Source organism: Populus euphratica, unplaced genomic scaffold, assembly GCF_000495115.2.
Source record: "Populus euphratica unplaced genomic scaffold, PopEup_1.0 scaffold31.1, whole genome shotgun sequence".
Lineage (NCBI taxonomy): Eukaryota > Viridiplantae > Streptophyta > Magnoliopsida > Malpighiales > Salicaceae > Populus > Populus euphratica.
In genome coordinates, this window is record NW_011499850.1 from 3,021,659 (window position 1) to 3,049,571 (window position 27,913).

The 27,913-nt window shown below is 32.5% G+C and overlaps 3 protein-coding genes and 2 long non-coding RNA genes across 7 annotated transcripts in view; 3 read left to right on the forward strand and 2 right to left on the reverse strand.

The window, feature by feature from the left end:
* Window positions 1-2,066, forward strand: part of LOC105121180 (eukaryotic translation initiation factor 5A-like) — a 4,691-nt gene extending 2,625 nt beyond the window's left edge. Inside the window, exon 5 of the mRNA XM_011019730.1 lies at window positions 1,968-2,066. Coding sequence (XP_011018032.1) covers window positions 1,968-2,051 — 84 coding nt within the window. The 3' untranslated portion in view covers window positions 2,052-2,066. The remainder of the gene's footprint in view (window positions 1-1,967) is intronic.
* A 9,472-nt stretch (window positions 2,067-11,538) lies between these two features.
* Window positions 11,539-18,166, forward strand: LOC105121179 (probable WRKY transcription factor 32). Of its 2 annotated transcripts, none has more exons than XM_011019728.1 (5): window positions 11,539-11,938; window positions 11,996-12,057; window positions 13,102-13,805; window positions 13,925-14,080; window positions 17,010-18,166. In XM_011019728.1, the coding sequence occupies exons 1-5, from the start codon at window positions 11,641-11,643 to the stop codon at window positions 17,371-17,373; spliced, it is 1,584 nt and encodes a 527-aa protein (XP_011018030.1). In that variant the 5' UTR covers window positions 11,539-11,640; the 3' UTR covers window positions 17,374-18,166. The 2 variants fall into 2 exon arrangements, with proteins under 2 accessions (XP_011018030.1, XP_011018031.1); XM_011019729.1 differs by having other exon boundaries at window positions 11,543-11,938; window positions 12,008-12,057.
* Window positions 14,210-17,012, reverse strand: LOC105121178 (uncharacterized). The gene is made up of 2 exons (XR_841503.1): window positions 15,498-17,012; window positions 14,210-15,466 (listed from the first exon to the last, which is right to left on the reverse strand). It is a non-coding gene; the product is annotated as an uncharacterized LOC105121178 (long non-coding RNA).
* Window positions 18,167-18,465: 299 nt separating the features above from the next.
* On the reverse strand, window positions 18,466-23,544 carry LOC105121177 (uncharacterized). Of its 2 annotated transcripts, XR_841502.1 has the most exons (6): window positions 22,202-23,544; window positions 20,586-20,643; window positions 20,391-20,474; window positions 20,099-20,240; window positions 18,932-19,366; window positions 18,466-18,637 (listed from the first exon to the last, which is right to left on the reverse strand). XR_841502.1 is itself a non-coding variant. In XM_011019727.1 (5 exons), exons 1-5 carry the CDS (start codon window positions 22,695-22,697, stop codon window positions 19,004-19,006), a joined length of 1,143 nt encoding a protein of 380 aa, XP_011018029.1. In that variant the 5' UTR covers window positions 22,698-23,544; the 3' UTR covers window positions 18,725-19,003. The 2 variants fall into 2 exon arrangements, 1 of the variants encoding a protein (XP_011018029.1); XM_011019727.1 differs by lacking the exon at window positions 18,466-18,637 and having other exon boundaries at window positions 18,725-19,366.
* LOC105121176 (uncharacterized) lies at window positions 20,650-22,086 on the forward strand. Its single transcript, XR_841501.1, has 2 exons — window positions 20,650-20,768; window positions 20,907-22,086. It is a non-coding gene; the product is annotated as an uncharacterized LOC105121176 (long non-coding RNA).
* Window positions 23,545-27,913: the final 4,369 nt, after the last annotated feature.

Here is a 27,913-nt window from a genome sequence, read left to right on the forward strand (position 1 = left end):
TCAGCAGGATGGAATTTATATATATCTACTTCACATTTGTCTGTGCTACTTAAAGATAAATAAAGTTTTGTGCTCAACCCTTTTCCTTTGAGCTCGTACAGCTATAGATTTAAAGAGCCAATTCATGTCTATCGTCGATGTCACCAAAGGCATGCTGTGATTATTCTGTCTGCCATGAGAAATCTTGTGCCGTGCTGTGTCTGGATCCAGCCTCAAATCACAACACCAGTTATAGCTGGATCAGGTGGAGTGTGCTCGCCTTTGTGATTATTTTTAGTTTGGCTATGAGAAATCCCATGCCCTGGCAGTATTTTTCAAAGCGTTGGAAATTTTCGTTAGTTCTTATGTTACCTTTCCTGGCTAATCCTCGGCCAAACTGGGAAACCGCTAATTTCTACGGCCGGGTCAATCATCCAATATCTGTACACAGGCTAGTCATGTTGGGTCGAAAGGTAGGCAAGTGCTGTTGGTCAGATTTAGGTGCTGCCAGCCCAAGCGTTTACATGTTCAGGTCATGACTCAACACGAAGTTTTGCATGAGGCATATGCTAATGTCATTACTTCATTAAAATAGCACGTTGATTGTTGAGATGATTTTTCCGGATCAACGGAAATTTCAATCTTGGCACCTGGAATCACAAGTTTAGTCTGGTTAAACTTGTGTTTCTTCCAGTACGAACCTGTGGCAGCTTATCCCTTTTTTTTTCTCTCTTTTTTTTTTATGATAACATCTTTAGTGCGTGGTTGTGTTATATTGCGGTGGAAGGGCATGCTTTTGAAAGATGATTTACCACCCAAAATTCCCCTTTCGTTTATAGAAATGTCAGGCTGAAAAAATGGTTTATAGAAATGTCAGGCTGAAAAAGATGCAAAATACCCCTAAACATTCAATCATTTAGCTTACGGCCATTATACGCTTTGTGGATGACATGTGACTACGGCTTTTGAGCGTCGAAACCTCGAAAGAGGAGGGTGGTTGCTCTAGTTATAGTGAACCTTAACATGTTTATTGGATAAAGCCAAATTGCCGAGCTTTTGTTTCTTCCTTTTCTTATTTCAAGGCCCTCGAGATAAATCAATTTACCACCTTCATGTGTTCAACACAGATATCAAATAAAGTATTAGTTTTTTAACGATTCAGGTGGTTTAAGAAATTAAGATTAAGAAGTTTGTTTTTTTTAGAGTTATTAATTACTTATATAATATGGTTAACTTCGGAGCCTGTAAAATTAGTTTTAGTATACTTAAGTTGGCCTAAATACCCATATTAATCTAAAAAAAATATTAGTTTTTAGGCTATGATCTACACTCAACAATGTGACTTTTTCAATCATTCTTGCTCCTCGAGAAATTTGATGCCAGCCTTCGTTATTTTTCTGACGACCACCCTGGTAATTCATTTCTAAATGGACAAGCATTACTTTTCTTTTATCACTGCCAGCGACCAGGATATTATCAGATAAATATCCAGCTTACAAAAGGTTGGCTATTGCAGTCCAAGGTAATTTGGAGGAAAAAAACTACTTCAGTGGCGTCAATTGAAGTAAAATCTTCTCTACAAGTTCATCTAATTATTTCATGCATTTCTTAATGTGCCATACAACTTGCAAGCAAAGCTATAACATAGCAATATGTTGCACCATGTAGTGTAGTAATGTAACCTAATTGTGTATCATTGCTATATAGCAGGAACAAAAAAGAAAAAAGATACGATGGGAACTCGCCAATAAATCATGATTGGGAATCTGTAATACCAGTAGAGGAATTTCCATGTATGTGTAAGAACTAAATCCCCAAGATGTGATTATTCGGGGAAGAACCTTGAAGCCCTTCATGGGATCATGCAGCAAAATAACAGCTGCTGACATGATCATACCTAGCTGAATCTGAATCTAATGCAATTATTGCCATAGCAGCAGTAATTATGACAACATCATTTACCATTGAAGCTTTCCTGTTCATCACAGGAAAATATCCACAGAGAACAGAAAACACTAGGGATGATGAAGCTAGAAGAGCAGCAGTTGATGCTGGGAGGTATGCATGTATGAGCATATGCATACATGAGATTATCTGCAGCACTTGAAAAACCGAGCACAATATAAGAAACAAGGAGTTCGAAGGTCAGAGGAGTGGGAGAACTATCAACGAAGACAGAATTAACGCAGTTAAAGGCCACCCAACAACTGCCATCCATGAATGATCCACTTGCTTGCGCCCCCATTTGAATAATAGACCCGTGTTAGAAGGCTTGACGCGACAAAGAGCACTGCCGCGGTGCTCAAAGCTAGAAGAATCCAGTGTGAGACTGGCTTCCTTTGGTATGCTTCTTTAATAGTGTGCTTCAAGCTGCGGATTTTGCCCCGCAATGAGACTGGAGGTTTTGGCGATCCCTCCTCCATTATTTCTTCTTATAATGATCAAGGATCATGAGAAATATGATCAAAACAAGTAAATTAAAATCAAATACATTCTTAGGAAAGGCTGTTGAAGTCAGTCCATGTACGTGGGCGTGCATGAGCTTGTGTTTACGAGTCTTTTAGGATAAGTTACACAACATCCTTCTCTCCCGACAAGTCAATTAGAAGTGGTTTCTCCAGTTCAGAAAAGCCAGTAACGATGAATAGATCAAAATCTAGATAAAAACGCTGAACAGAATTCATCCTCGATAACAATGCAGTATTGAAAACATCCACAGTAAAACAATGCTTGATGTCTTGTATGATACAAGAGAATCTACCATTAAAAGAAAATCTTCTAAAACATCATTAAAAAAAAAACAAAAAAGGAAATGTGCAAGAAGGGAAGAGATCGCCATAGAATAACTTACAACCCTGCCTTCCTTCCAACGCTGAAAACCTCAAACAAATGAACAGACCATCATGTTTTTACCATGCTTGAAACAAGCGCAAGGTTAAACCTCAAAACTGCTTAAATGATCGGATCCCGCAGAACGACAATAGACCATATCACATCAAAGCCTCAACTCACAGTGATGAAATCTTCGAAATTCGAAGATTAGATTTATTTATTTTTTTATGGGCTCCGTGAAGCTCCCCAAAGCGTTTAGGGCCCAATTAGGGCTTGTATGCATTCTGGCTTGGACATATCATTCTGCTTAATGCTCTTTCGGAACGGGTCGATTTGGATCCCTAGAAACCCTTGACCCAAAAAATCCAAAAGATTCATCATGAAATTGGGTCTGAGGTGTCCATAAGGACCAGAAAGATAATTCCCAAAAAAACAGATTGCATAGAAGCTCCAGACTCGATCGTAATCGTACCTTTGTCACCTAGAACTTAACCTCGGTTTGATCCTCGAGCACCCTAGCCCTAACGTAGTGATCCAACCACAGCATAGAGATCCAACTCCCAATGTGCATTTCGAGCCTGGTTTGAGCTTGATTTTGCCCATTTTCTAACTACCTGAATCCACTTTGATTTCAAAAACTTAGGGTGGTGAATTAAAAAACATTTTTTAAAATAATTCAATTTTAGTTTTCAGCCAAATGTTATTTTATTGAAAACAAACAACTTTTCAAATCTAGAAATCAGAAAACAAAAATAATGTTAAACATCCCTTTAGTTATCTATAAATAGATCATCTAGTTGTCATTGATGGTTCGTATAGATGAAAACCTTTACTTTTCTTAATTTTTTTTTACTTTTTCATTGTTTTAGATCATCTAGCTTTTTATTTTGTGTATGTAGATTTAGATTATATTAGCTATTTTGCTCATGGTTTATATTTTGCTTTTCAATAAAAAAATAAATATATAAGCTTTTCCAACACGTTTTTGGATATAAAAATATTTTCAATCATAAATCAAAATTCTTATACACACATCTTTTTTAATTAAATAAATCAACATTTAATCAAGAGATAACTAAAATTAAAATATTTGATTTTACAACACAGGCCATATACTCATTTGAGTTTAATAACTTTATTTATGAAAATATTTTTTTCATTTAATCAAATGATTATTCGTGCAAGTGAAAGACAAAAATAAAAGTCATTAATTAAAGTGAATTGAATAAAACTATAGATCTAAACTATCGAACAACACAAAGCTAAATGGAAAAACTAAAAAAATACAAATTAAAAAACAATAAAAAAGGATATAGGTCAACTCACTAAGCTTAGGACCATGGGCATAAGATTGGGATAGCCCTATAGAAAATAAAGTGAAAAAAGAAAAAGCATGAAAATCAATTCCTAAAAAATCAAATGTTAAAGAATAAAATTAAAAATAAATAAATAAATAAGACAATAAGTGTTAATTTTCAAAACCCATAATCGTGGTCATGAGGTTGAGAATGAATGCATAGAAGGCAAACACGAAAAAATAAAATAAAAAAATTTTAATTAAAAAAAATTTAAATGATGAAACTAGAATATTTAAAAAAAAACAATGAAAAAAAATCATTAAATCAACTCGTAAACTCTGTAGCAATGAGAATAGGACTAGTAAAAAGAAGAATGAAAGAAAAACATGAAGACTAATTAAAAAATAAATATTAAAGAATAAAATTTAAATAAATCAATTTTATAAAAGAACCTAAAAAATCAAAATTAACCTATGTTAACATTTAAAACTTGTGACTTTAATCATGAGGTCAGGACTAAACTTATAGAGGGCAAACAAGAAAATTTCTTGGTAAAAACAATATTGAGGGATGAAATGTTTTTTTTTTAAATACAATAAAAAAGATCCAAAAAAATAGCAATAACAATAATAGGGAACGGATTTGATATAAAAAATAAATAAAAATCAAATGTTCACAAATGAAAATAAAAATAAAATTCAATTATTAAAAATGTTAAGAAAATCAAAAGAATAAAAACCAGATTTGATATAAAAATCTAATACAACCAAATGATGAGAGATGAAATTGAATAAAAAATTAATCCAATATATATATATATATAAAACAAATAGCAATAAAAATAATAAAAACTAAATGGGATATAAAAAATAAATGAGAGAACACCTTTACACTTTGGTGAGGAGAAGAGAGAGAAAAGAGGGAGGAGAAGAAATTTTTTTATCAAAGTTTAATTGTCTCTCCACCTCACACACACATTATACCACTAGGAAAAGAACGTTGGTGTGCTTCCAATGCCTCCATGAAAGACAAGGTTTCATTGTCGTAACACGCCACATGAGCCGTCTAAAGAGAGGTGAGTGACATTCATTTGTTGACGCATGCATCACACGCGTAACCACCTTTTTTATTAATATTTTATATTTATAAAACAACAAAATTGCCATTGTAGAATGAGTATAACAAAAAAAAAAAGTCAATAGCAAAAGACTAAAAAGCCCCTATAAGGGAGTTCTAATCCTTTTTTAACACAAGAGAATTTAAGTAATTGCATTGTGCATAAAAAATTGAAATGTCTATAAAGCCCCTATACAAGAGTATTGGGATCCCGAATATTACACACATAGTGAAAACAATAAAAAAAATATATTATTTGAAAGTCTTTATTATCGCATTAGATAAATCTAAAGTTGTTTAGAGACTTATTACTTGAAGATATGATCCTTTTCAACTTTAAATAATTCTTTAGAAGCTGATTTGTTACAAACCACAAATTATTTAATTGTCTAGCCTCCAACGTTAATCCACGCGAATCACTAGTGAAAAATCTCTTAAATTTTTAATTAGAAGAGAGGGATTTCTATTCCTAGAATGTTAACTCTCTATTATGTGACTAACATAATTTTTCTATCTAATAAATAGCTACAAAAAAATAAGAAGCATAACTTATAATTTATAGAGAAATCTGAAAAACCCTATAAATTGGCAAAATATCAATTTTTCTTTGGAATAATATCTATTTATTAATTCAAGATAATTTTATAATTAACTGAATCAAGTCCTTATTTAATTTTTCTAGGTCTAGAAATATAATCCTTTTATCAATTATAATTTAATCCTTAATTTATAAACTATATTTTAATAAAGTCATACTTAAATCAATTATATCTGTTTAATTTATGACTAATAGTTTTTAATATGTGTGACCAACTAGATTTTTAATATGTTAACTTAAATAATTTTAATTAAATAAATTAAATAATTTAATTTATTATCAATTCAATAATTAATTAATTTATATTTGAATATTAGTTGTATCGAAATATTAGAAAAGTTATTAATGGTTTGGTTTAATATTTCAGTGACTGGTTTCTTAGTGTAATTAATGTCCTTTCATCAATAATATTTTAATTTAACATTAAAACATGAAATATATTTATCATGTTCAATTATTTTTATTTTCTACATAATAGTCATTGATTGTTTGAATAAAATTTGAAACTTTTTTCAAATTTTATTTTACCTTCACTAAGGATTTCCTAGTTAATACTATTCAGAACATATGAAATATTTTTTTAATTTATTTAAAGTGATAAATCATCTCTTAATAATTTAAATATTTTTATATAATTTATATTATAATTATTTTTTTTTTGTTGTTTTGATTAAAATAATGTATAACAATATTAAAAAACTAAAAACATATTTTATTTTAATACATTTTTAAATAAAAAATTTTTAAAACCAACTAATATTATAATATCAAACAATTCTTGAATCAACGGTGGTGGTGGCGGTATGTAAAAGAACGGTGGTGTCGTCAGGGAATATTTGACGATCTTCTCGAGCTAACAAATGATTCTCTTGTGCAGAGTAACATGAGTCTGAGAACTTCGTTAGCCCTGTAGGGGACGTGGAGAGAGTGACATGACATGGGCGGATATTTCTCAAATCTCAGCGCTCACGTTGTCATCTCATTGGAGACTAGAGTAAAGGTTTTGGTTATTATATTAATTCGAGTCAAAATAAAAAAAAAATAGCATCTTCTCTTCTTTCTTTTTTTTTTCTTTTTAAAAATTTATTTTCCTTGATGTCGCCTTTGGATCCCTAAGAAGTAAAAACTTTGCTGGGTTGACTTAATTTTATAAAATTATTTTTTTATCTGGTTTAACTAAAAATATAATCTCTCCATGTAGGAACAAGAGTAATTGTTTTGCACCAGAGATGAAGCACAATGCACACCTAGTTGATCTTTTTATTTCGAAGGAATTATTTTACATGAGAACGAAGAATTTTGGAGACTTTTATCATCCTTGGGAAGGAGACTTCTACAACGTTTAGGAATGTGACGGTGTTTTTTTAAAAATTATTATTTTTATTAAAAATATTTCTTTTTAATATTTTGAATTGTTTTAATGTGTTAACCTTAAAAATAATTTTTTAAAAATAAAAAAATATTATTTTAATATTTATAAACATGCAAAATACTTTAAAAAATAACCATAATTATATTTTCAAATAAATTTTTAAGTGGGGAATTTTAACTTCAATATCTCTATTTTTTAATCATAATTTAGTCCCTATATTTTATCAAACTAAATTAATTAATGCCTATAGTTTCTCGAACTACTTTAACTAGTCATTGTAGCATGAAAATTATTTAACAATCTTGTAACCAGAGTTACACCATCATTTGCCTAAGCTTCAAGGCCTACGTCCCGGCTTTTTCCTTTCTAGTTTTTTTTTTTATCAATTAATACCTTTCTATGTATTTTTTAATTTTTTTAATTAATACCCCTCTATTTTTCTTGGTTTATTTAATCTTTTTTAAATATTATTTTTTTTAATTATATTGAATGTATTTAATTTTTCATGGGATTGATATAATTTATCTATCATTTTTTATATATTTTATTTAAATTAAATTTATGTTTATAAATTAAAATTTTTTATTTTCTAATAATATTTTTAATATGTACAATCTTATATAATTTTTTTATCTTTTATTTTATTTAATAAATTTTATGTGTTTACCAGTTTTTATTACAAATTAATTTTAATAAATAAATTTATTAAACACAATCGAGTAAATATCTCGTATTGTGCTATTAAATATCATAATTTATGTTCATCTCTTGATTTTTGTATTTTTATTTTTATTAAATTTTATTTTTTTATTTAATTATTCTAATTTCATTATCCATACTAGTAACTAATTAATTAATTTTAAAAAACTATAGAATCTAATTTAGAATTAACTCTATCTAAAATTTTGGGAATCGCATGGTAGTGAGTAAAAAATGACCCTCAGTTGAAGGTAAAAGTTAAATCTATCTAAACAAAAAAAAAAAAATGAGATTCGGATGCTAATAAAGTAAAAATAAGCCCTCCATTGAAAGCAAAAACTCAACTCGACTAGATATCATTGTCCCCATGGCCCATGAAGTCTCACAATCAATTGAACAAATTTTATTTAATATACATATAAAACATTCCCCATCCCATTTAGCACTTAATGCAAAGGCAATTAATGTTTCAATAAGATATCTCACATGTTGGCAAAAGCTAGAAATGTCCCATCTTGTTGGAGCACCATGCTCCCTACATCCCAGCCAACGCATGTGATCATCTCTTTTCTCCCTTAACCATGAATGTACTCTTTCATGTCGCCATGTCCCCTGTAATTATTTTAAAGCAATCATGCTATTTTCTGATCTGATCCGTCCATATCTTCTACTCTTCTTCTCATGGGCACATGGACGGCTTAGATTCATACACATAATATGGCATAACAGTAAAAACAGGCAGAACAATGCATTTAGGGTCTGTTTGGCATTGCATTTCAAAAGCGTTTTTAAAAAAAATTGAATTTTTATTTTTATTTTAAATTAATATGTTTTTAATGTTTTTAAATCATTTTGATGCGCTGATCTCAAAAATAATTTTTAAAAAATAAAAAAATATTATTGACACTTTTATAAATAAAAATCACTTTAAAAAACAACATCAACCACACTTCCAAACACACTCTTATAGTCACTGGAAACCTGCTCCTTCCATCTTTTATCATCTGGGATTTGAAATTAAAAGGAGAAAAAATTTGTCATAGCCTGTGGCGTTTTCTCTGTAGATAAAAATAGGTGTTGCACCCCTTTCTCCCTCTCACATACACACATGTATTAACCCAATAAAAATCGATTTTTATAACAAGGTTTTAGCAACGTGATTGACCATTGGCATTGCATTTCAAAAGCGTTTTTTAAAAAAATTGAATTTTTATTTTTATTTTAAATTAATATGTTTTTAATGTTTTTAAATCATTTTGATGCGCTGATCTCAAAAATAATTTTTAAAAAATAAAAAAATATTATTGACATTTTTATAAATGAAAATCACTTTAAAAAACAACATCAACCATACTTTCAAACACACTCTTGTAGTCTGAAAATTTGCTTCTTCCATCTTTTATCATCTGGGATTTGAAATTAAAAGGAGAAAAAAATTGTTATAGCCTGTGGCGTTTTCTCTGTAGATAAAAACAGGTGTTGCACCCCTCTCTCCCTCTCACATACACACACAAACACACACATATTAACCCAATAAAAATCGATTTGTATAACAAGGTTTTAGCAACGTGATTGACCCATTCAAAATGACCAAGAAAAAAATAAAATGATATCATTTAAAAAAAATAATTGACTTGAATAGTATCAAATAATATAAATCTAGACTTACTTGCACCGTTGAAATAGGAAAATAATGATTTTATCATCTTCACAAAAAGATATTTGACTTGATTATTGTGGATAATAGGGCCTTTTATATTTTTTTACATAATAAAATTACTAACATACCATTAAATTTTTTTAAGAAAAACCTAAACAAGTGTCTAGTATATATTAAAATGAATAGATTGCCTTTTAAAAAAAATTTAATTGACATTCATAATTTTTTATTTTTTCAATCAAGTTCTTTTGTTATTATTAAATTTGAACGAGGACATTTTTATAATTAAATAAATATTATTTTTTAAAAATAGATGAAATGTACATTTTAAGCATCAATGCATGAATTGAAAACGCGTCATGTGAACAACATATACAAAGTAGTCTAATAACAAAATAGGCTTCCAAGGTGATGTTAGAATATCTTAGTGGCTCCTTCATCTCCATATGGAATGTATGAATTTTTGGTTTGGTGTTAATTGTTTTTTTTTTTGTCTTCTTGATTTTTATATCTAGACTCCAAATCTTAAACCAATACTTCAATTTGTTTTTTTTAGATTTAGTTTATGTTTTTTTATTACTATTTGTTTGATTTAAAATAATTTATAAAATTAATTTTTTATTCAATTAATTTTTATTTTTATTTTTTTATATGTTAGATTTAGTTCTTATTCTTTTGATTATTATTTGTCTTGTTATGAATCATTTTTTTTGTTGGATTTATTTTTTAATTTTATTATTTATTTTTTAATATTATTTTATTTTAATGTCAAATTTAATCACTGTTTTTTCTATAGCTATTTGTTTTATTTTGATAATTTATTTATATTAAAATATTTTTTTATTTTATTCTTCAACAATACATCAGTTGAGAAATAAATTTTTTAGTTAAACTCGAGTCTAGAATTTCATGACTCTGGGCTTTCAAATTTTACAGCTCAATAGATTCCTCAGGGGATGGTTTTTTTTTTCTTTTTCTCTCTCTTTCTTTATGCTGATATTTTTCCAATTAAATCCTTTAACATTTATTTACTTCTTAAATCTTGTCTCTAATTCTTTTTATAACTTTTAAATTTAGTTCTAGATTTATCCAATTTAAGATCAATTAATGCTCAATAAAAAAAAAAAGGAAAAATAAATAAATTATCCAATCAATTTAACTTATTGTACTCATGTTTATTATCCAAATAGTAAATTTAATATATTAACTTATTATATTTTTATTTCACTTCTTGAAATTCTCTCGGGACTCAATCCTTTATCAATATATTATTTTATATTTAAGTTGGAACTAAGTTAAAATTTAGTAGTTTATTTTTTTTATTCGCATCACTATTTAAACAAATTAATCAATTTATTTTTAGAATTTATCTAAAATTATAATTGTGATTGTTTTTCAAAATGTTTTTCATTTGAAAATATATCAAAATAATTTTTTTATTTTTAAAAAATTATTTTTGATATCAACACATTAAAATAATTTAAAAATATCAAAAAAATATTAATTTGAAGTAAATAAAAAATAAAAAAATAAATTTATTTAAAAATATTTTAACAATATAAAAATAAATAGGTCCTGAAGCTGTTGAATAAGGCACACTAATTTTTATTTATTTATTAACACGATGACTAAATTGATTTGAGACACTGGTAAAAAAATCTATCCTCGTTCGAAATATTTTACAACATGCAATAAAAAAAAAAAAAATGCTCACAGATTTTTTTAATGCAATAATTAACTTTTCATTGTGCCGCAGAAAAGCACGGATAGTTGATCACTGTATAGTTATAGTAGAAAAAGAAGGGCATCAAGAGACGGCCACCCGCCGTTAAGAGAACCTGTCAAATCATGATCAGCTAAACGAATGGAGAAATGAACGGCGTTGGTCAGTCACACTCGCTTACCAAAAAAACCACCTGAGTCAATTGTAGTCAAAGACACATATACCCTCGCTAGCAAAGCAAAGCAGCCCCTTCACTTTCCATCTCTTAAAAAATCCGATAAATCGGTTTCGGCTTTTAATTTCGGTACAAAATTAAAAAAATAGAGGCAGTTGGAACTGTTTCCGAACTGTACTCAGTTGGCCATGGCAGAGAGTGAGAGCTTTGAAGCTCTCGCAGTAGAAAATAAGGAACATAAAAGTGAAGGAAATGAACAAAACGACGGTGACTTTGTAGGAGAAGAGGAATTAGAAGGCAATTATAATGAGGAAGAAGAAGAGGAGGAGGAAGAGAAAGAGAAGGAGAGTCAACTCAGTGAGTTGCAGCAAATCGTACCGAGTCCGCAGAAGGAGGAGGAGGTGAGGGAGGAGCAAGTGGAAACCCTAACGGTGATGCCGCTGTCTTCCACGGAGATACTACCGAAGGAGAATGATCAGTATTCAGGTAATTCTGTTTTACACACACACACACACAGTGTTTTTTTTCCCGTAATTTCTGTAGATGATCTTGCAGGTTTGAAAGGAAATTCAGCGGCAGAGACGCACGTGGAAGCTGAATACAAGGTTAGTAGCTGAAGCTTATTTATTTATTTCATTTTCTTGCTTAGCAATTTGTGACACCTCAATTATTTATTTATTTTTTCTAGTTGGTAAATGGAAGTTTTAGAGTATTGATGTGTGATTTGCTGTTGTTGGTGGTGGTGGTGGAAGTTTTTAGTTCTAGGGTTTATGGAGTTGATGAAGTGATTTTGAGTGGGGGTTTAGGTTCCCTGAGTGGAAGTTATTGCTGTTACTGAAAGCTTAACATAGATGATTTGAGTATAACTCTTTAAGTTCACATGCCACTGATTGAAAGTTTCATTTTCGGGTCTTGTGGTTGTTTGTTTCAGAAACAAAAGGGGGGACACTTTGTTAGTTGGTAAATTCTGTGAAAAACTCCACTTCCCTGCAGTTAGAAAAAGAAAGAAGAGGAAGAAAAGGGGAGAGCCATTAACTTATAAAGTGCTGCTTTAAGGGTGGAATTGTGGATCTAATTAACCCTAAAAATAGGAGTGCTGTCCAATGGTTTTAGATTTATTAGTTTAACTTTTGGAAACACCATAAAAATGGTTCAAAATTGGGATAGTGCAAGCAGAACCAGAAAAACTAAAGCATTGAGATGGAGGATAAAGGGGGCAAGTCAACTGCATGGGAAGTTGAACTTAAGCAAATGGTCAGACTGCAATGTGGAGGCAATGAAGTGTTCATAAATGTAGGAAGAGACTTTGTTAAACCTTGACTGACTTGCTTCTGCAAAGGTGACTTAATAGTTGTTTGGTGTCTTATGCTGCTTGTAACTCTTTGCATTGGGTAGTGAATATTGTCCAAGAAAGAAGAAAAAATGATTGTCCCTTTGTTGAAAATTCTCTCTGGAATAAAAGTGTGGAACCTGGCTCACAATAAGTCAATGGGTGCACTTTATGCCTTTCCAATAAAGCACTGGATGTATGCTCTTGTAAATTTCCCAAAAGTGAGAAAACATTAGACCATTTTCATGAACTTTTAGCTGCTTGGTACAATGTTTGCCAAATGAACAATTTTTTTAATTGTGCATTTTTTTTTTCATAGGAGCAAGTAGGGTTGTCGCACCAGGAAGTTTTGGGAAGGGTAGCAGACAAGACTTCTGGAGCCCAGACCCAAAATCAGCTTCAGCCTTCTGTATGTCCAACTTCCTTGTCGGAATTGTCACCAACTTCTGTTACACAACCTATCTCGTCTGCTCCAAGTCCAACTCCTCCAGTAAAAAAATTGTCTCCCCCAGAGGTTAAGAATGCATGTATATCAGAAGCAGGGAACCAAAGTTCTGCTGAGCTCAAGGCTCTCTATGTTCCTGTAGCGAAGACATCTATTCCAGATGGATACAACTGGCGTAAATATGGCCAGAAGCAAGTGAAGAGTCCTAGAGGTTCTCGAAGTTACTACAAGTGCACTTATTTTGACTGTTGTGCTAAAAAGATTGAATGTTCTGATCACTCAGGCCATGTGATTGAGATTGTTAATAAAGGAATGCACAGTCATGATCCACCTCGGAAGAATAGAAGCACAAGGAAAAGCAGGACTGGATTATCTGTTGGGCCTATTTTGCAGACCACTGTAACTGAGCATACCGTCAGAATGCTCAAAGACTCAGAACCTGCCACATTGTCAATTGAACTTGTACAAGAAACATCCGCAATATCTGAAAGAAAACGACAGAGTGCAAGCAGCTCAGATGAGAACAAGGAAACTCAAATAAAAGAGGAGAATATCAGTGAACCTGAGCCAAAACGAAGGCAATCTTTTTTGTGAATTTGGTTTCCTCAAACTTTAATTCTAAGTGATGTTAGCACTTCTTGTTATTCTTCTGTAAAGTCAGTGTTGGAGATAATGCTTTTTGCTCATTTCTGACCAGATTGAAGGGAAACTTAGAATGCTCGAAAGCTGTCCTTAAACCTGGAAAAAAACCTAAATTCATCGTTCATGCAGCAGGTGATGTGGGGATCTCAGGTGATGGATATAGATGGCGGAAGTATGGACAGAAGATGGTGAAGGGAAATCCTCATCCCAGGTTCGGTTTTTATTTCTTGAATTTTCCATGTATGTTTGACAATTTTGACTTAATAAATCAATAACATGTTATCTTATGACAATGCTATGTAAATTCCAGTGTGATCTTGCATTGTAAAGTTTTAGTTTGTTATCTTTTTTTTTTTTTTTGTAGTGCCTATGTTACTAGGTGCTCAGTTGGCTTGATGATGTGTGGTTGAACCCTTATAATATCACCATGTTTTTGTTCGTAGCTATCAGACATTTTCTTGGCCAACAAGTAGCCAATTTCAGATGACATATACGTTGAGTTGCATTTAAATTTGGTAGATGTGAAATTATTTTCCAACCTATAAATACTGAAGCACTAGTGGCATACAGGATGTTTCTCATAAATTCATGTCCTCTAGATCAGTATCTGTGGTAGTATATTCCTTGTAACATGACTGGTGCACTTACAATACTGAACAACCAAATGAAGATGCTAAGGTGTTTCCCACAATTATTTCAATAGGGCTGTCAAGAACGAATTTGGGACTTGTGCTATATTTAGTGTCCCTGTCCCCTTGAAGGCTTGATTGTATGATTGATATGCAGTGACAGTGCAGCGACTGCCTTTGGTGATTCTTTTTCTTCTTCCTCTTTTTTTTCCCTTTCTTTTCTTATTGGGGTAGGAGGAATGGGCACAAGGGGGGCCTGAAGTTCACTCTTGAGGATTAAGAAGTAGTGTTTGAGGTCCCTTTCTAGATTATCTGCAGAGTAAAGGGCAGTGGAGTTGTATTATGAGCCACTTTCAGATGCTAAATTTCGAGGTGAACCTGCCTGATTTTGTTTTGGGAGCTTTAAAAGTAAGGGGCTGTTTGACAAGATAGTTTCAAGGCTTAAAAATGTGATTTTTGAAGGTCTCATGCTTTGTGTGAACAACCGTTCTTCTAAGTGTTCAGATTGTGGATATAAAGTGAGGCAGATTCTGATGAGCACTGCTGTGATGGTGACTTGGTTCATCATCTTAGATGCTGTCCTATTGATAAGTTATAGGAGTTCTGACAGCTTGTGTTCCCTTTTTGTTGGGGAGAGATGTGTTGGTTGCTAAGATCTGTTTTTTTATAGCTTCCATGGAAGCCTCAGATGGGTTCAAATATTATCTAACTGAACCCTTGATGTTTTGAGGGATGGAGTTGACTTATTCATGTTCATGTATGTACTTTTGCACCTTGTATTGTTCCATTTTCTGAAGCCATGTCACCGTCTTCATATCTTCAAGTGCATTGTGGGTGTGTTGAATGTCTTCCGTTCTTTATGCACAGTAGTGCTATTGGACATGGCTCAAGCTAGGCATGATCTTTGTTGGTTAATACTGTTTTGACCCTCTCATTTTCTGTATGCCATTGTCATAGGTTGTATTGTCCTAGCTTATTCTAAAGTTTGAAAGTCTAAACACATCTTCAACCCTTGTTTGAATTACAAATTTAATGCCCTTAAAACTTGATGGTTGCCCTGAAAATTGGATAGCACTCTTCATGGTAAAGCTCATTAGAGGCCTCAAAACCCATCCAAAACTCCCAGTTAAAAACTGAAACATGTAACTCAACTTGAATCAAGTAGGCCTCAATTCTAACTGGTTGATAGCACTTCTAATTCTGAAAAACGAAATGATACCTGGAAACCAAGAAGGAAAAGGGACACGCTTGAAAGTTGCTGAAAACATTGTCTCTTGTAGGATTATGCCCCCCTTTTATGTTCTCATGGCATGCTTCCTTATATGCCAATTAAAGAGCAAGCCTCAAATATAACTAGTTCACGACAAACACCCTGCAAGGATTTCCAGTTCCCCGTCATTTATGGATTATGAGCAGTGAATACAGCATCATTTCATTTTAAGATGTCAAGAAGGTGGTTTTCTGGTGTTAGGTAAAATACAGCGACCTGTTGGCTTTAAGGTTTGGACTACTATGTTCAAGTTACAAGTTGCTTCCTTAGTTTGACCTTTTCATGATGCTTCTCGTAGCTTTAAATGGGTAATTATGATGTGAATTTTCATTTCTTTAAATCAAGAGATATTTTTTCATTCATGCTTTTTTTCATTTGATACATTGTAATTTTTTAAAGCTTGGATGTATTTCGGCCCACTCAATCCCTTCACAAGATCATAGCATCTTTAGCCTGCTCAAATAAAAACTCTATAAGAACCTTAGGTTTTTGGTCAACACTTGTGGTCTCAGCTATCTTTTTATCTAAATGTTAAGAGGCACTTCCAATCGAACTTTTCCAAGAATCCAAGTTCAGAAACTTAGAAGGTACTTATTTTTAATATAAAATAGATGGTTTTTCATAGTTGGAAGAATAAAAAAAATTATGTACCTATTCTGGTAACTGATATCATTTCATGGCTATAGTTTTTTTTTCTGCGAGAGAATATAATCACTAATCTTGCATGTTAACTTGAGTTGGTTTATCAATTAATGACAAGTCCAAGACTTCTATACTCACTGGGATTGTAATCAACTCTTAACCCTGCAACTGCATATCCTGCAATGCATGCCAGCAGGCATCCGCCGGATAGAAACTGGTCCTGTGCTCATTTCCTCCAGATTATGACTTGTCTGTGCTTCTTGATGTACTTTTGAGTTAGCTTCCTGAATACCACCTGGCTGCATGTGCTTTACAACATTGTTTTTGCATGCACATATCCATCCTGCTCTAATTAAAGGATTCTTTAGAGTAGGTGTTCTAGAGACTGATAAGAATTTTTATCGTGTTAGAATATTCACAGATGTGACTCAATGGAATCTCAACCTCATTGAACTGAGGGAGTAACTTCCAGGATAATAACCAGTTCAAAAGCTTTACATTATGCGTTTCCTTCATTGATCTGAGTTACAACTTCCAAATATAAACTGGTTCATGCATCAAATCTTACTTGTGATCTATTGCTTGAATGAATTTTACAGGAACTATTATAGATGCACTTCAGCTGGATGTCCTGTCCGAAAGCACATTGAAACAGCAGTGGATAACACAAATGCTGTCATTATAACATACAAGGGAGTACATGACCATGACATGCCTGTACCGAAGAAGCGACATGGCCCACCAAGTGCTCCACTTGTTGCTGCAGCTGCTCCTGCTTCAATGAGCAACTTGGCAATTAAGAAAGCCGATGCATTGCAAGGCCAAGCTACTTCAACCCAGTGGTCGGTTGGAAAGGAAGGCGAATTAACTGGTGAAACCCTTGATCTCGGGGGTGAGAAGGAGAAGGCAATAGAATCAGCTCGGACCCTTCTGAGCATAGGATTTGAAATCAAACCTTGCTGAAAATTTGAAAAGCCGAAGGACCCCCTTCTGTCTGGGGTACAGTATAAAGATTACCAGGGGATGGCCGTCATTTTATGGAAGTCATGTAGCTCTCAAAATACATTATCAGGTTTGAGGATGTCTTCTTTTTTTTGTATCTATTTCCCCCCCCTTAACTTACCATATTCCTGCAGTGATTCAGTAAGAGTTGTATATTTGGTATTGTACACCCTCCCAGCTCAGTTTGGAGTAGGCTAATAGTAGTGCATAACAGAGAGATGGCTGGCATCCATTTTTCCTTGTCTTGATTGGGACCCATTTCAATATCTCCATTTCTGGAGCAGCTTTCTCACTTTCCTGCCGTGGATCTCAGACTATCACTAGAGGGTAGGTGGCAGCTTTAAAGGTGCCTATTTGTTGAGTGATCAATCTGCTAGTTATTTATGGCTTCATCAAGCACCCTGAGGTAGATATGGTAGATGTGCCCATTTTAAGAGGTAATTGAGGAGCTAAGCAGAGCATTGAAGGTTGCTGCAAAGGGGCGCCACACATCCATCCTTGATGAAATGGTTGTCACAGCTGAGCAATTAATGTCCAGCTGTATTATTTTGATTCGCTCGATGTGTTGGCTGCATCCTTTGGGATTTGGATTTTGATATTGTCAATTTCCCCCCTCTCAAGATCAATGTTCATCTGGGCTTCTTCGGCTCGGTTCACAAGTCATGAGGCCCAACCAATTCCGTGTTAAATTTGCGAGCTTCTAAGAAACTGCATTTGTATTGCTCCCCAGAGGGTAGAGATGTTGCTTTAGAAATGGTAGTTACGTTTGGTATGAGAATAATTTTTAAAAATTTTTTTTTTCTTATATCAGCACATCTAAAAATATTAAAATAATTTTAATTTTTTATGAAAAAGTATTGAGGATATTTTGTGGGTGTGTAAAAATTATATATAATGATAGGCTCAATACATTTTAAAACAAATATAAATTAAAAAAAATAAGAAAATCACAAATCGTAGCTACATATCCTTTTTTTTAATTATTATATTACATGCAATTTATTTTTTTTAATCATAACCACGAAAGATAAATCACACAGATTCCCAAGCCCATGTATCCATCAGCCATCACTTACTTCAAACATGAAACAGGTGTAACCTACAAACATGTCTTGTCCTCGGGGGACATCAAATTGTGTGCCCTTAAATACCACCATTTCGAGTCGAACTGGACTGAATGGTTGAAAGTTTTTGAGCTGTCCAGCACCTGCCGAGGCTGTCCACCCTATGCATGCAAGATCATAAGCATGAATCAGAGGGTGCAAATGTATGATACTGATAAATGGTAAATTCTGCTTCCTGATGTCCATGGTGGGATCAAGTGGAGATATTGTAATTACTGGCTATTTTTACTGTACAAAAAATCAACATTAATTTTCATGGCTTCACTCGAACAGGTCACATCTACAGCACAATCATCAGTGAATTCAATTCGTTTTTAGTAATCTACAATCTAAGAATCCGTAGCATGCATAAGAATTCATTAAGATTTATACAAAAAAGACATCTCCACAGCTACCTGACGAGCAGCTGAGAATCAGTCACTAGGGCAAACTAGTCACTGAACCTGGAGCTCCATGTGCCGCCAGTGTCATTCTGAGGAGAAACTCAATTCATCAATAGCTATGGATATTTTCGATTCCATGACGTCGTTGGTTTTTATATCTTCAGACTTGATGCCATTTTCTCCCTTCCCTTCTGCAGCGTCTAAACACTCCTGGAATCTGAAGCAACTAATGAGATGATCATTTGTTATCCCTGCCACCTGCATGAATGAGTAGATGACTGTGGGCCCCACACTGCGGAATCCTCTTCTTACAAGGTCCTTGCTAATTGCATCTGCTTTGGGAGTTTTCACGGGAACCTGTCGAGGATACCGGAATCTGCTAACTATAGGCTTGAAGTTCACAAAGCTCCAAATATACTTGTCAAATGACCCAAACTCATCAATGACCTGGCATCAACAAAACCTGTAAAAGGTTAGTTGCAAATGATAATCATAGCAAATATATGAAGTACGCAATCACAACTGACTTAAGTAACAAAGTTAAGTGGCTAATGACTGGAAGTCGTAGTCAGATAAATAAATTGTGAGTTACCGACCAGGCAAGCTGGCATCTTGAAGAAAACGAATAATTAGGTTGCATGAGCAACTCTCGAGGTAAGTTAAGATACTAAAGTCAAGCTGTGTGGTTTTAAACTTGCAACATTATAGTTTGTCCTGTAAGCTTACCAAAGTCAAGCTAGGTTGTAATATTATAATTTGTGCAGTAAGATTCATAAAAATTACAGGGGAAATCATGACCACCACTCAACTACTTTTCACCAAACCAAACTGGTCAAATGATCATTAAGCTCACGTTGTGTGCCATTTGAATTCTTTCACAAACAAGAGATCATGAGTGGTCCCCAATACAAATGCACTGATCCAATTAAGGTAATCAGCACTACGACAATGAAGCATAAACAAACCCAACTTGATGAAGAAAATGATGAGTTCTCCAAAAGCTATTTTGACACTAGGCTAAACTGAGAGTAACATAAAAAACCAGGATAAATTGGATTTACTTAGATAGCCAGTCTGATCTTTCAATCTTCCACAGATAAGAAAAATTCAGCGCCCTATGCAAGTGAATGTTTCTGCTGCTCAGAATAAAAAAAGAGCTTAAAACAAGCGAGAATCTACCTTAGATATTTGGCGTGCATTCTCAATGATAGCACGGAGCTTAAGTTCTGATAATAGGGAGGTTGCAGTGCTTCCAGGTGCAATAATCTTCTTCTCATTAAATTTTGAGACTGCAACTGGATCAAAATCTGCAAAAACTTCCCTGCAAATGAAACTGGTTTATAAACTCCATCTATCAATACAATTACTGCAAGGAGGAAGAGACTGCGAAAGGACAGATGATGTGATGGTCAGAGTTTATTAATGAGCATGTTAGCAGCTGAAAATCATGGAAGTTGAATAGGCATGGTACCTAAAAATGTGCCTTTTGCTTAGAATAGCAGGCCAAGTAAGTTCAGCCAAAGCACCTGAAAGGACAAGAAGCTCAAACAACTTCCTGCATGAAGATAAAAGTATCAAGCAAATAGCCGTTAAAACAGATAATCATACTAGGAATCACAGATCTTTTAACAAGTAGACAGGTGCAAGCAATATTGCAATTACATACCTGTCATCATGTATGGGAACTCCCCATTCTTCATCATGGAAAGTGGCGTAACATGGATCTGGTTTCAATTTCAAAACAGATCAGCAATAAAATCCAAAATAAGCATAGCTAAAGCATGTGGACAATGCTATTTAGCAAATTGACATGCTTAAGTAACACACGACACAACAATTCCTAAGTGACATTCATATACTTACTGGTTTCAATTTCAAAACGGATCAGCAATAAAATCCAAAATAAGCATAGCTAAAGCATGTGGACAATGCTATTTAGCAAATTGACATGCTTAAGTAACACACGACACAACAATTCCTAAGTGACATTCATATACTTCGATTACTACCTAAATCAAACATGAAAATGAATCCAATCAATATTGACAAAAGCATGTGCACAGTCTTTTTTTTTATTTTTTGCAATGATGATACAAGAAGGTAATTTCAATTTAACAGACTTGTGTATTCCTTTCTAACACCGACACAAGTAAAAACATGGGAGGAGGAGTATTATACAACAGATGGTACCTGCATCAAACATGAAATTGAATCCAATCAATATTGATAAAAGCATGTGCACATTGCCTTTCATTTTTTTTTATTTTTTTTTGCAATGATGATACAAGAAGGTAGTTTCAATTTAACAGACTTGTGAATTCCTTTCTAAAACTAACATAAATAAAAACATGGAAGGAGGCATATCAGACAACAGAGAGGAAAAGAGAACGAAAAACTGCATAATTTTGTTATTTAAACAACATATTTACTCTCAAAACACAAAACTTAAAGTGCAAACATACAGTTAGGAATCAATGATTTGTCGACTTCCCAAAATCAGAAGAACTATATGCTCCATTTCATCTCATATTAAATAGTTCGTATTGAAAGGCAAAAGCTTGCAAATCTCAAGTGAACGATCCAAGTCAATGCACCAGAAAGATGGAAAGTCAAAATGACTAGCTATGGGCCCTGTAACTACATCAAAATCTTAAAATCTACAACAGAGAGCACTTTTCAAGCTATACAAATTACTAGTAGCATCAAAATTATATTTGTTTTAGAACAATCCAAGAATGAACCAAGCCCAGTTTCAGCTGTTTTAGCTCAGTTCTTCAAGAATAACACTTCAGCCTCCAGTAGATAAAATGAGTTTCAACTGGGTAACTGAACCAGCTTTAATGAGGTCAATTCCAGGTAGAAATCTTGGGTACCTGAAAGTCTGGACCAACTTTCAGAAGCAACAATTGAGTAGAGCAGCAGGAAGCAGGGCTGCATTATTTATTCAATCATAACCATCGCATCTCATCTACAAGCCTCGCCTTGCAATATAACTCTATATATATATTAGAAAAAGCACTTCCAAAATAACCTTCATTTTTGTGCTGGGAACTTTTAAGGCATGTAACGCAGCCCATAATAAACTACGTAACCTATAACACATTCATAGGATTAAGCTTAAATGAATTCTCTGTTAGATTTTCTATACGGTTCAGAAACACAAACTAGTAACAGTTAGCATATACAGCTTGCGAGGCTCAACTTATAATTAGTGGCAGTATTCAAATGTATCTTCATGAAAAGAAAAATAAAAAATCTTAAATCTAAGATGCGAAAACATACCCGTATTTGGTGTCACCCAGGCACAACTTTTCTTGGACTGTGAATCATTAGGAGATGGTGGAGATTCTAAACCCCCTTCAGAAACAAAACTTCTTGGCCTTGAAACATACTGCTTCTTTCTAGTCCCTGCACTATTTGACCGAGTCAACCTCCCAGTAGATGCTCGGCTATGAAATGAATCAGTGGAAGCATCAGATGAACAAGAAGCATTTAGTGACAAATTGGAATGCAATAACAGCTCATGGCGGAGAAGCACTGAAGAAATATTGAGAGAATGTGATTTAGGGGATAAAGTACCGACAGCGGGCACTATAAGGGTTTTCTTCTCTTCCCCTAATCTAACCTCCTCCGCTGATTTCTCAACCTTCCTCAATTGTTTTGAAGCAGGTTTCCGCGCACTCAATGGTCCTGCCTTATTATTTCCAGTAGGTCCTAACACAGACCTGGCCTCAGAGTCAGTCACATTCATTGACTTCACTCTTGGAGCTCCAGACATTGTTCCAAACACCTTTAATTTAACACAGTTTTCCAAGAGATCTTCACCTTGTTCCCTCAAAGCCACCCAAATTTCCAAATTTACCAAGCTCCCCTCAAATCCTCCTTAAATTAAACCAAATCACCCGGAACCCACCAAGAGAATTCACCGAGTCCCCCATTCAGCCAAACAACTGAAGCTCAAACCAGCACAAAACGCTTAAATATCACAACCCCCTTCAGTTCTCCACTTCTAGTACCCACATTCACCAAACAAAACTTGAAGCTTCAAAAAAGATTATACTTCTTTTTAGCAAATTTATACTTCAACCACCACTAAGGTTCACTCAACTGAACCTCGCATAAAAACACAAAAAAAACCCTTAAACTTTTTCCCTCAAATCAGCCCAAAAAAATTCCTTTTAAAAACAACCAACTTCAAAACACACCAAAATAGCTTCAACTATTCACTAAAGACAGGATTTGTATACACTAAAAAAAAAAAAACTACAAAAGGCCCTCCATTGTATATTCAAAACGAGCCTCGAAGCATAAAGATTCCATTCTGCATTGTTAAAAACGAGATGGAGAGAGAGAGATCTGCTGTTACCTCCTAAGTAAAGGTGGGTTTTTAAACTGTGTCGTTTCAGTCAACCCCCCACCACATGGTAAATAAGGCTGACACATTCCTCTACAACGCTCGAGATTTTCTTTTCTTTTCTTTTCTTTTTTCTAGAGAAAATGAATGGGAAAGTTCCTGAGAAAATGTGAAGTATTACTACTGTAAGCGAATTGAAAAGCGAATTGAAGTTTCTCTCAGTGGAGATTTTTAGAGAGAGAAGGAAAGAGCAAATGACTGAAAGAGAGAGAGCAAAGATTGGGGTTTCTTATTAGTTTTGTGAGGGAAGGAGGAATGTTGACCGGCACAGTCGGTTTAGGCCCAGGTATGCTTTGCATTAAATTAATAATTTTTTGATTTTTTGATATTATTTTTATATACTAAAATCAAAATTAATTTTTAAAAAATAAAAAATATTATTTTAAAGTGTTTTAAAATGAAAAACATTTTAAAGAAGAAGTGTTATAATTTAAATGATTTTAAAAAATTGTTATATTAAAAATAAATTTTAAAAAATAAAAAATATTTTAATTTATTTTTAAATAAAAATCATTTAAAAAAAAAACTGAACTTTATTTTACTTGCAGTAACGGGTTATTATCTTGTGCTTTTCTTTATCTGACAGAGTTTAACAAAAAAAATAATAAATAATTAAAAAGAAATGGGTTTAAAAAATATAATAATTAAAAAGAAATGGGTTTAAAAAATCGTAATCGATCAAATTTTTTTAATTCTAGAAATCACTATATTGCAAACAATTAATGGTCAAGATTTCCAAAAAAAAATCAATTTTTCATTAATTTTTATATACATGATTCTGCATTTGAATATTTGAATTCGATGTATTCTATTTATTCATCTAACAAACACTCTTAGATATTCCTCGACGGTCATTTAATATTTCCATATTAATCAAACTTCACAATAATTTTATATTATAAAATCTATTACAAGCACTTAAAAATATTATTATATAACCTTCTATAATTTGTTTTTTTTATCTTTGCAATTTGAAAAGGTATACTTTACATTTTTGGACAAACTAGCTAAAATTTTAAATTGTGTGAAATGATGTTATTATTTTTATATATAACATATTAAAAACCAAAAGGAAAAAATTATATGCATTATTTCTCTCCCCATGACTCTTCCTTTCCATATAAGTGAAAAAAAATCCTTGTTTAGCCATGTTTTTTTTATATATATATTTATGTGGATATCTAGATTAATTTACGTATATTACAGTTAATTTCATGATTTATTGAATATCTTGTAAATCCAATAAATATATAAAATATTACAAGGATAATAACATATATAATAAGAATGAAAAAAAAAATTTCTCTTGTCGCTGGACTAAAAAACATGGCTAAACAATATTCAAATAGTCCATTATTGTAGTCTGTAAGTGAAAAAAAATCCTGAATTTTAGTATTGTTTAGCCATGTTTTATATATATATATATATTTATGTGGATATCCAGATTAATTTACGTGTATCACGGTTAATCCGATGATCTATTAAATATTTTGTAAGTCCAATAAATATATAAAATATTACGAGGATAACAATATATATAATAAAACTTGAATCCAAAAAAAAAAAAAATTCTCTTATCGCTGGACTAAAAAACATGGCTAATCAATATTCAAATAGTCCATTATTGTAGTCTTTATTTCATGTTCCATAGTGCCCTTTTCAGCGCCACCATACAGAGCATGATTACTCAAATTTGTAGTTATCTCCGATGAGCTAAATGTTGAAGAATCTATACAATACAAAGATTGAAGATATGAAAAAAGCCCTAATCCACAGTAAATTGATGGATTTTTTTTTCTTTTTTTGGGATGTTTTAAGGCTTAGATAAGGGGATTCCGACTAGTTCTTTTATAGAGAGATTGTGTGCGCGGTGGTTGAAGAGAAAGAGAGAGGGGCTGCTTCTGTTTGAGGGAATTAAGTGTGTGTTTGTTCTAGTTGTTGGATTTTTTAAAAAATATAATATTTTTAAAATATAAATTATATCTCATAAAAATAAAAAATATTTTTTATGTGGGTCCAGTTAAAAAAAAAACTAATCGCATCCTTATCTTAAACACTAAGTTTATTTAATCACGATTCCCTACTTAGAATGTAATATTTTATGATGTCTTGTTTTAAAAACATAGAAAGCACAAATTATACTATTTTGCTAATTATTTTTTAAATTATATTATTTTGATAATTTTTTAATTTAACAATATTAAATTTTTTCTTATAAAAAACTACCAATTCTCCCTCTATTTTTACTAAAACCCACTCCAGTTTAGATCTCAGGTTACCCGGGTCACTCAAGAAATGGATTGAACCATCAAATCAGGCCGGGTTTTAATAATGCAGAAAAAGATTTCTGGACGATCTTTTGGGTTAATGGCCAACAAATCAATAAACGTAACAATTTTTCATAATGGTTCTTGCCTTGCCGAACTTTTATAAAGATGGGAGTACAATGATCAGGCAGCCGGGGAGGTCCCTTTCTGTCCATTACCAACTACCCAAAAGCAAACAGCTTCAACATTCCTTTCACTGATCCAAGAAAAAGCATTGCCAATACTAGGAGAGCTCCATCTCCTCTAATGTCCTGTCACCGCAACTTTCTAGCAGGTTTATTTTGTCTTCTAATTCACAGGAAAAAGTTGCGAGGTTGTCTGTTCAAACTCCAGAGAGTAAAAGCCAAAAGAGAGTCAAGCATGCCGAGCTGGGGAACTTTTAGACTCGAAGCTGATCAATGATTTCTTTATTCATGCGAGATTTCAACAGGGTTCACTGTGTGGTACTTACTATATTTTAGCAATCAAGAGGGGAACAAGTTCGGGTTAGGTCTTGGCAAACAATTTAGATCTGCCTCAGAAAAGATTCTGGGAAATCTACAGGAAGTGACTGAACTTGAGAACTTTACCCAGTTCACTGTAGAAACTACCTGCCCGAGCATGTCAGATGCTAAACGATGACTTCAACATATTAAAATTTTAAATTTATTTTATTTTAAATTAATATATTATTTATTTTTTTAATTATTTTAATACGTTGATGTCAAAAACAATTTAAAAAAATATTATTTTAATATATTTTTAAATAAAAATATTTCAAAAAATAATTACTACCATTCCCTTTTAACACCAGAACGTGACTGTAGCAGGACAATCAAATGCTCGCAACTTGTTGCAAGATCAATCAATCTCCTGTCTACTATGTTATTCACATCTGGTTAACGTTGAATTCAGTGCTACAGCAAAGGTGGTAAAAGAGAGGAAAAACAGTGAAGGAAAAGAGGATAGGCGACATCTGTCTCGGAGGTTGCTAGGATTAGAGGTGAAAAAAAATAAAAAAATAATAAAAAAATAAACTAGGATTAGAGGTGAAAAAAAATCAAAAAAATAAAAAAATAATTGAATCATAAATCTTTTTATTAAATTAATTAAAACGTGAATTATAAATCTTTTTATTAAATTAATTAAAACGGTAAAAAAATTATTAATTCAGCTCGGTTTTAGTTTTATAAATTAAAAACTAAAAAATTTAAATCAAATTCAAACCAAAAAAATTAAACTAAACTAAAAAAATAAGTTAAAATCAATTTAAACCTGTTTTTATTCTAAAAAATAAAATTAAAATCTGTTATTTTGAACCAGTTTTGATTTTTTAAGAATTTTAATTTAGTTTTTTAATAAAACTAAAACTAAATTAAATTAAAAATAATTATTTCTAACTTTGACATTTGAGTTTGAATTTAATAATTTATTTATTTCTGTGCTCCATATCTCATAACATCTGGAATACAAGGTTTTTTTTAATGGAAAAATTAATGTTTTATACAATATCCATCCTTTTATAAATATCTTAAGTATTGATAACTTAGATATTTATAAAATATATATTTTTTAAGATATATATCTTAAAAAAATTATATAAATAACATTTATTTCTCTAAATAAAAGGTCCGCAAGAGTTGCCTCTCTAAACTCTATCATCTCAGACAATATAAATTTTAAAAAATACAAATTAATATAAAACTAATCAAATATAAATTCTAAAGTTTTATTTATTTATTTTTCAAATATTACGAGGCCCACCAAGTCATCCCAATCTTTCTACAGATAATTTTTACAGCCTGCAGGTGGCAGGAGCACCTATATTCAGTAATAATCAGGCTAAAAACGTCATTTACTTACTATTTTTTAAATCAGAAACAGAATCTTTGTACTATTTTTTCTTAATTTTTGTCTACGCAAGGTGTAACTTGCAACTGGGAAGCGAACCGTAAAGGGATAGGCTGTGGCAAAGAAAGAACCAAACCATCAAGCAAAGTCTGTAGATAAATTAATAGCATTAATCAGCGAGGCGAGTTAGCTCGGAGTCAGGAGCTCTATCACATCAAGCATAGACAAGGATAGCGTGCTCGTCAAAAGAAGAATTGAAAAGGCAAGAAAGATAGAACTCTCCTCCCTACACTCCACCCTGACATTAATATCTGTCATTTGCAAATCCATTATGGCGGAGGGAACCACCTTGCCAACTCTACTCTTACGTGACCCGTTCCCTATCAAATAAAGGGCCTTTGCCTTCAAAGTCAACGGGAGAAC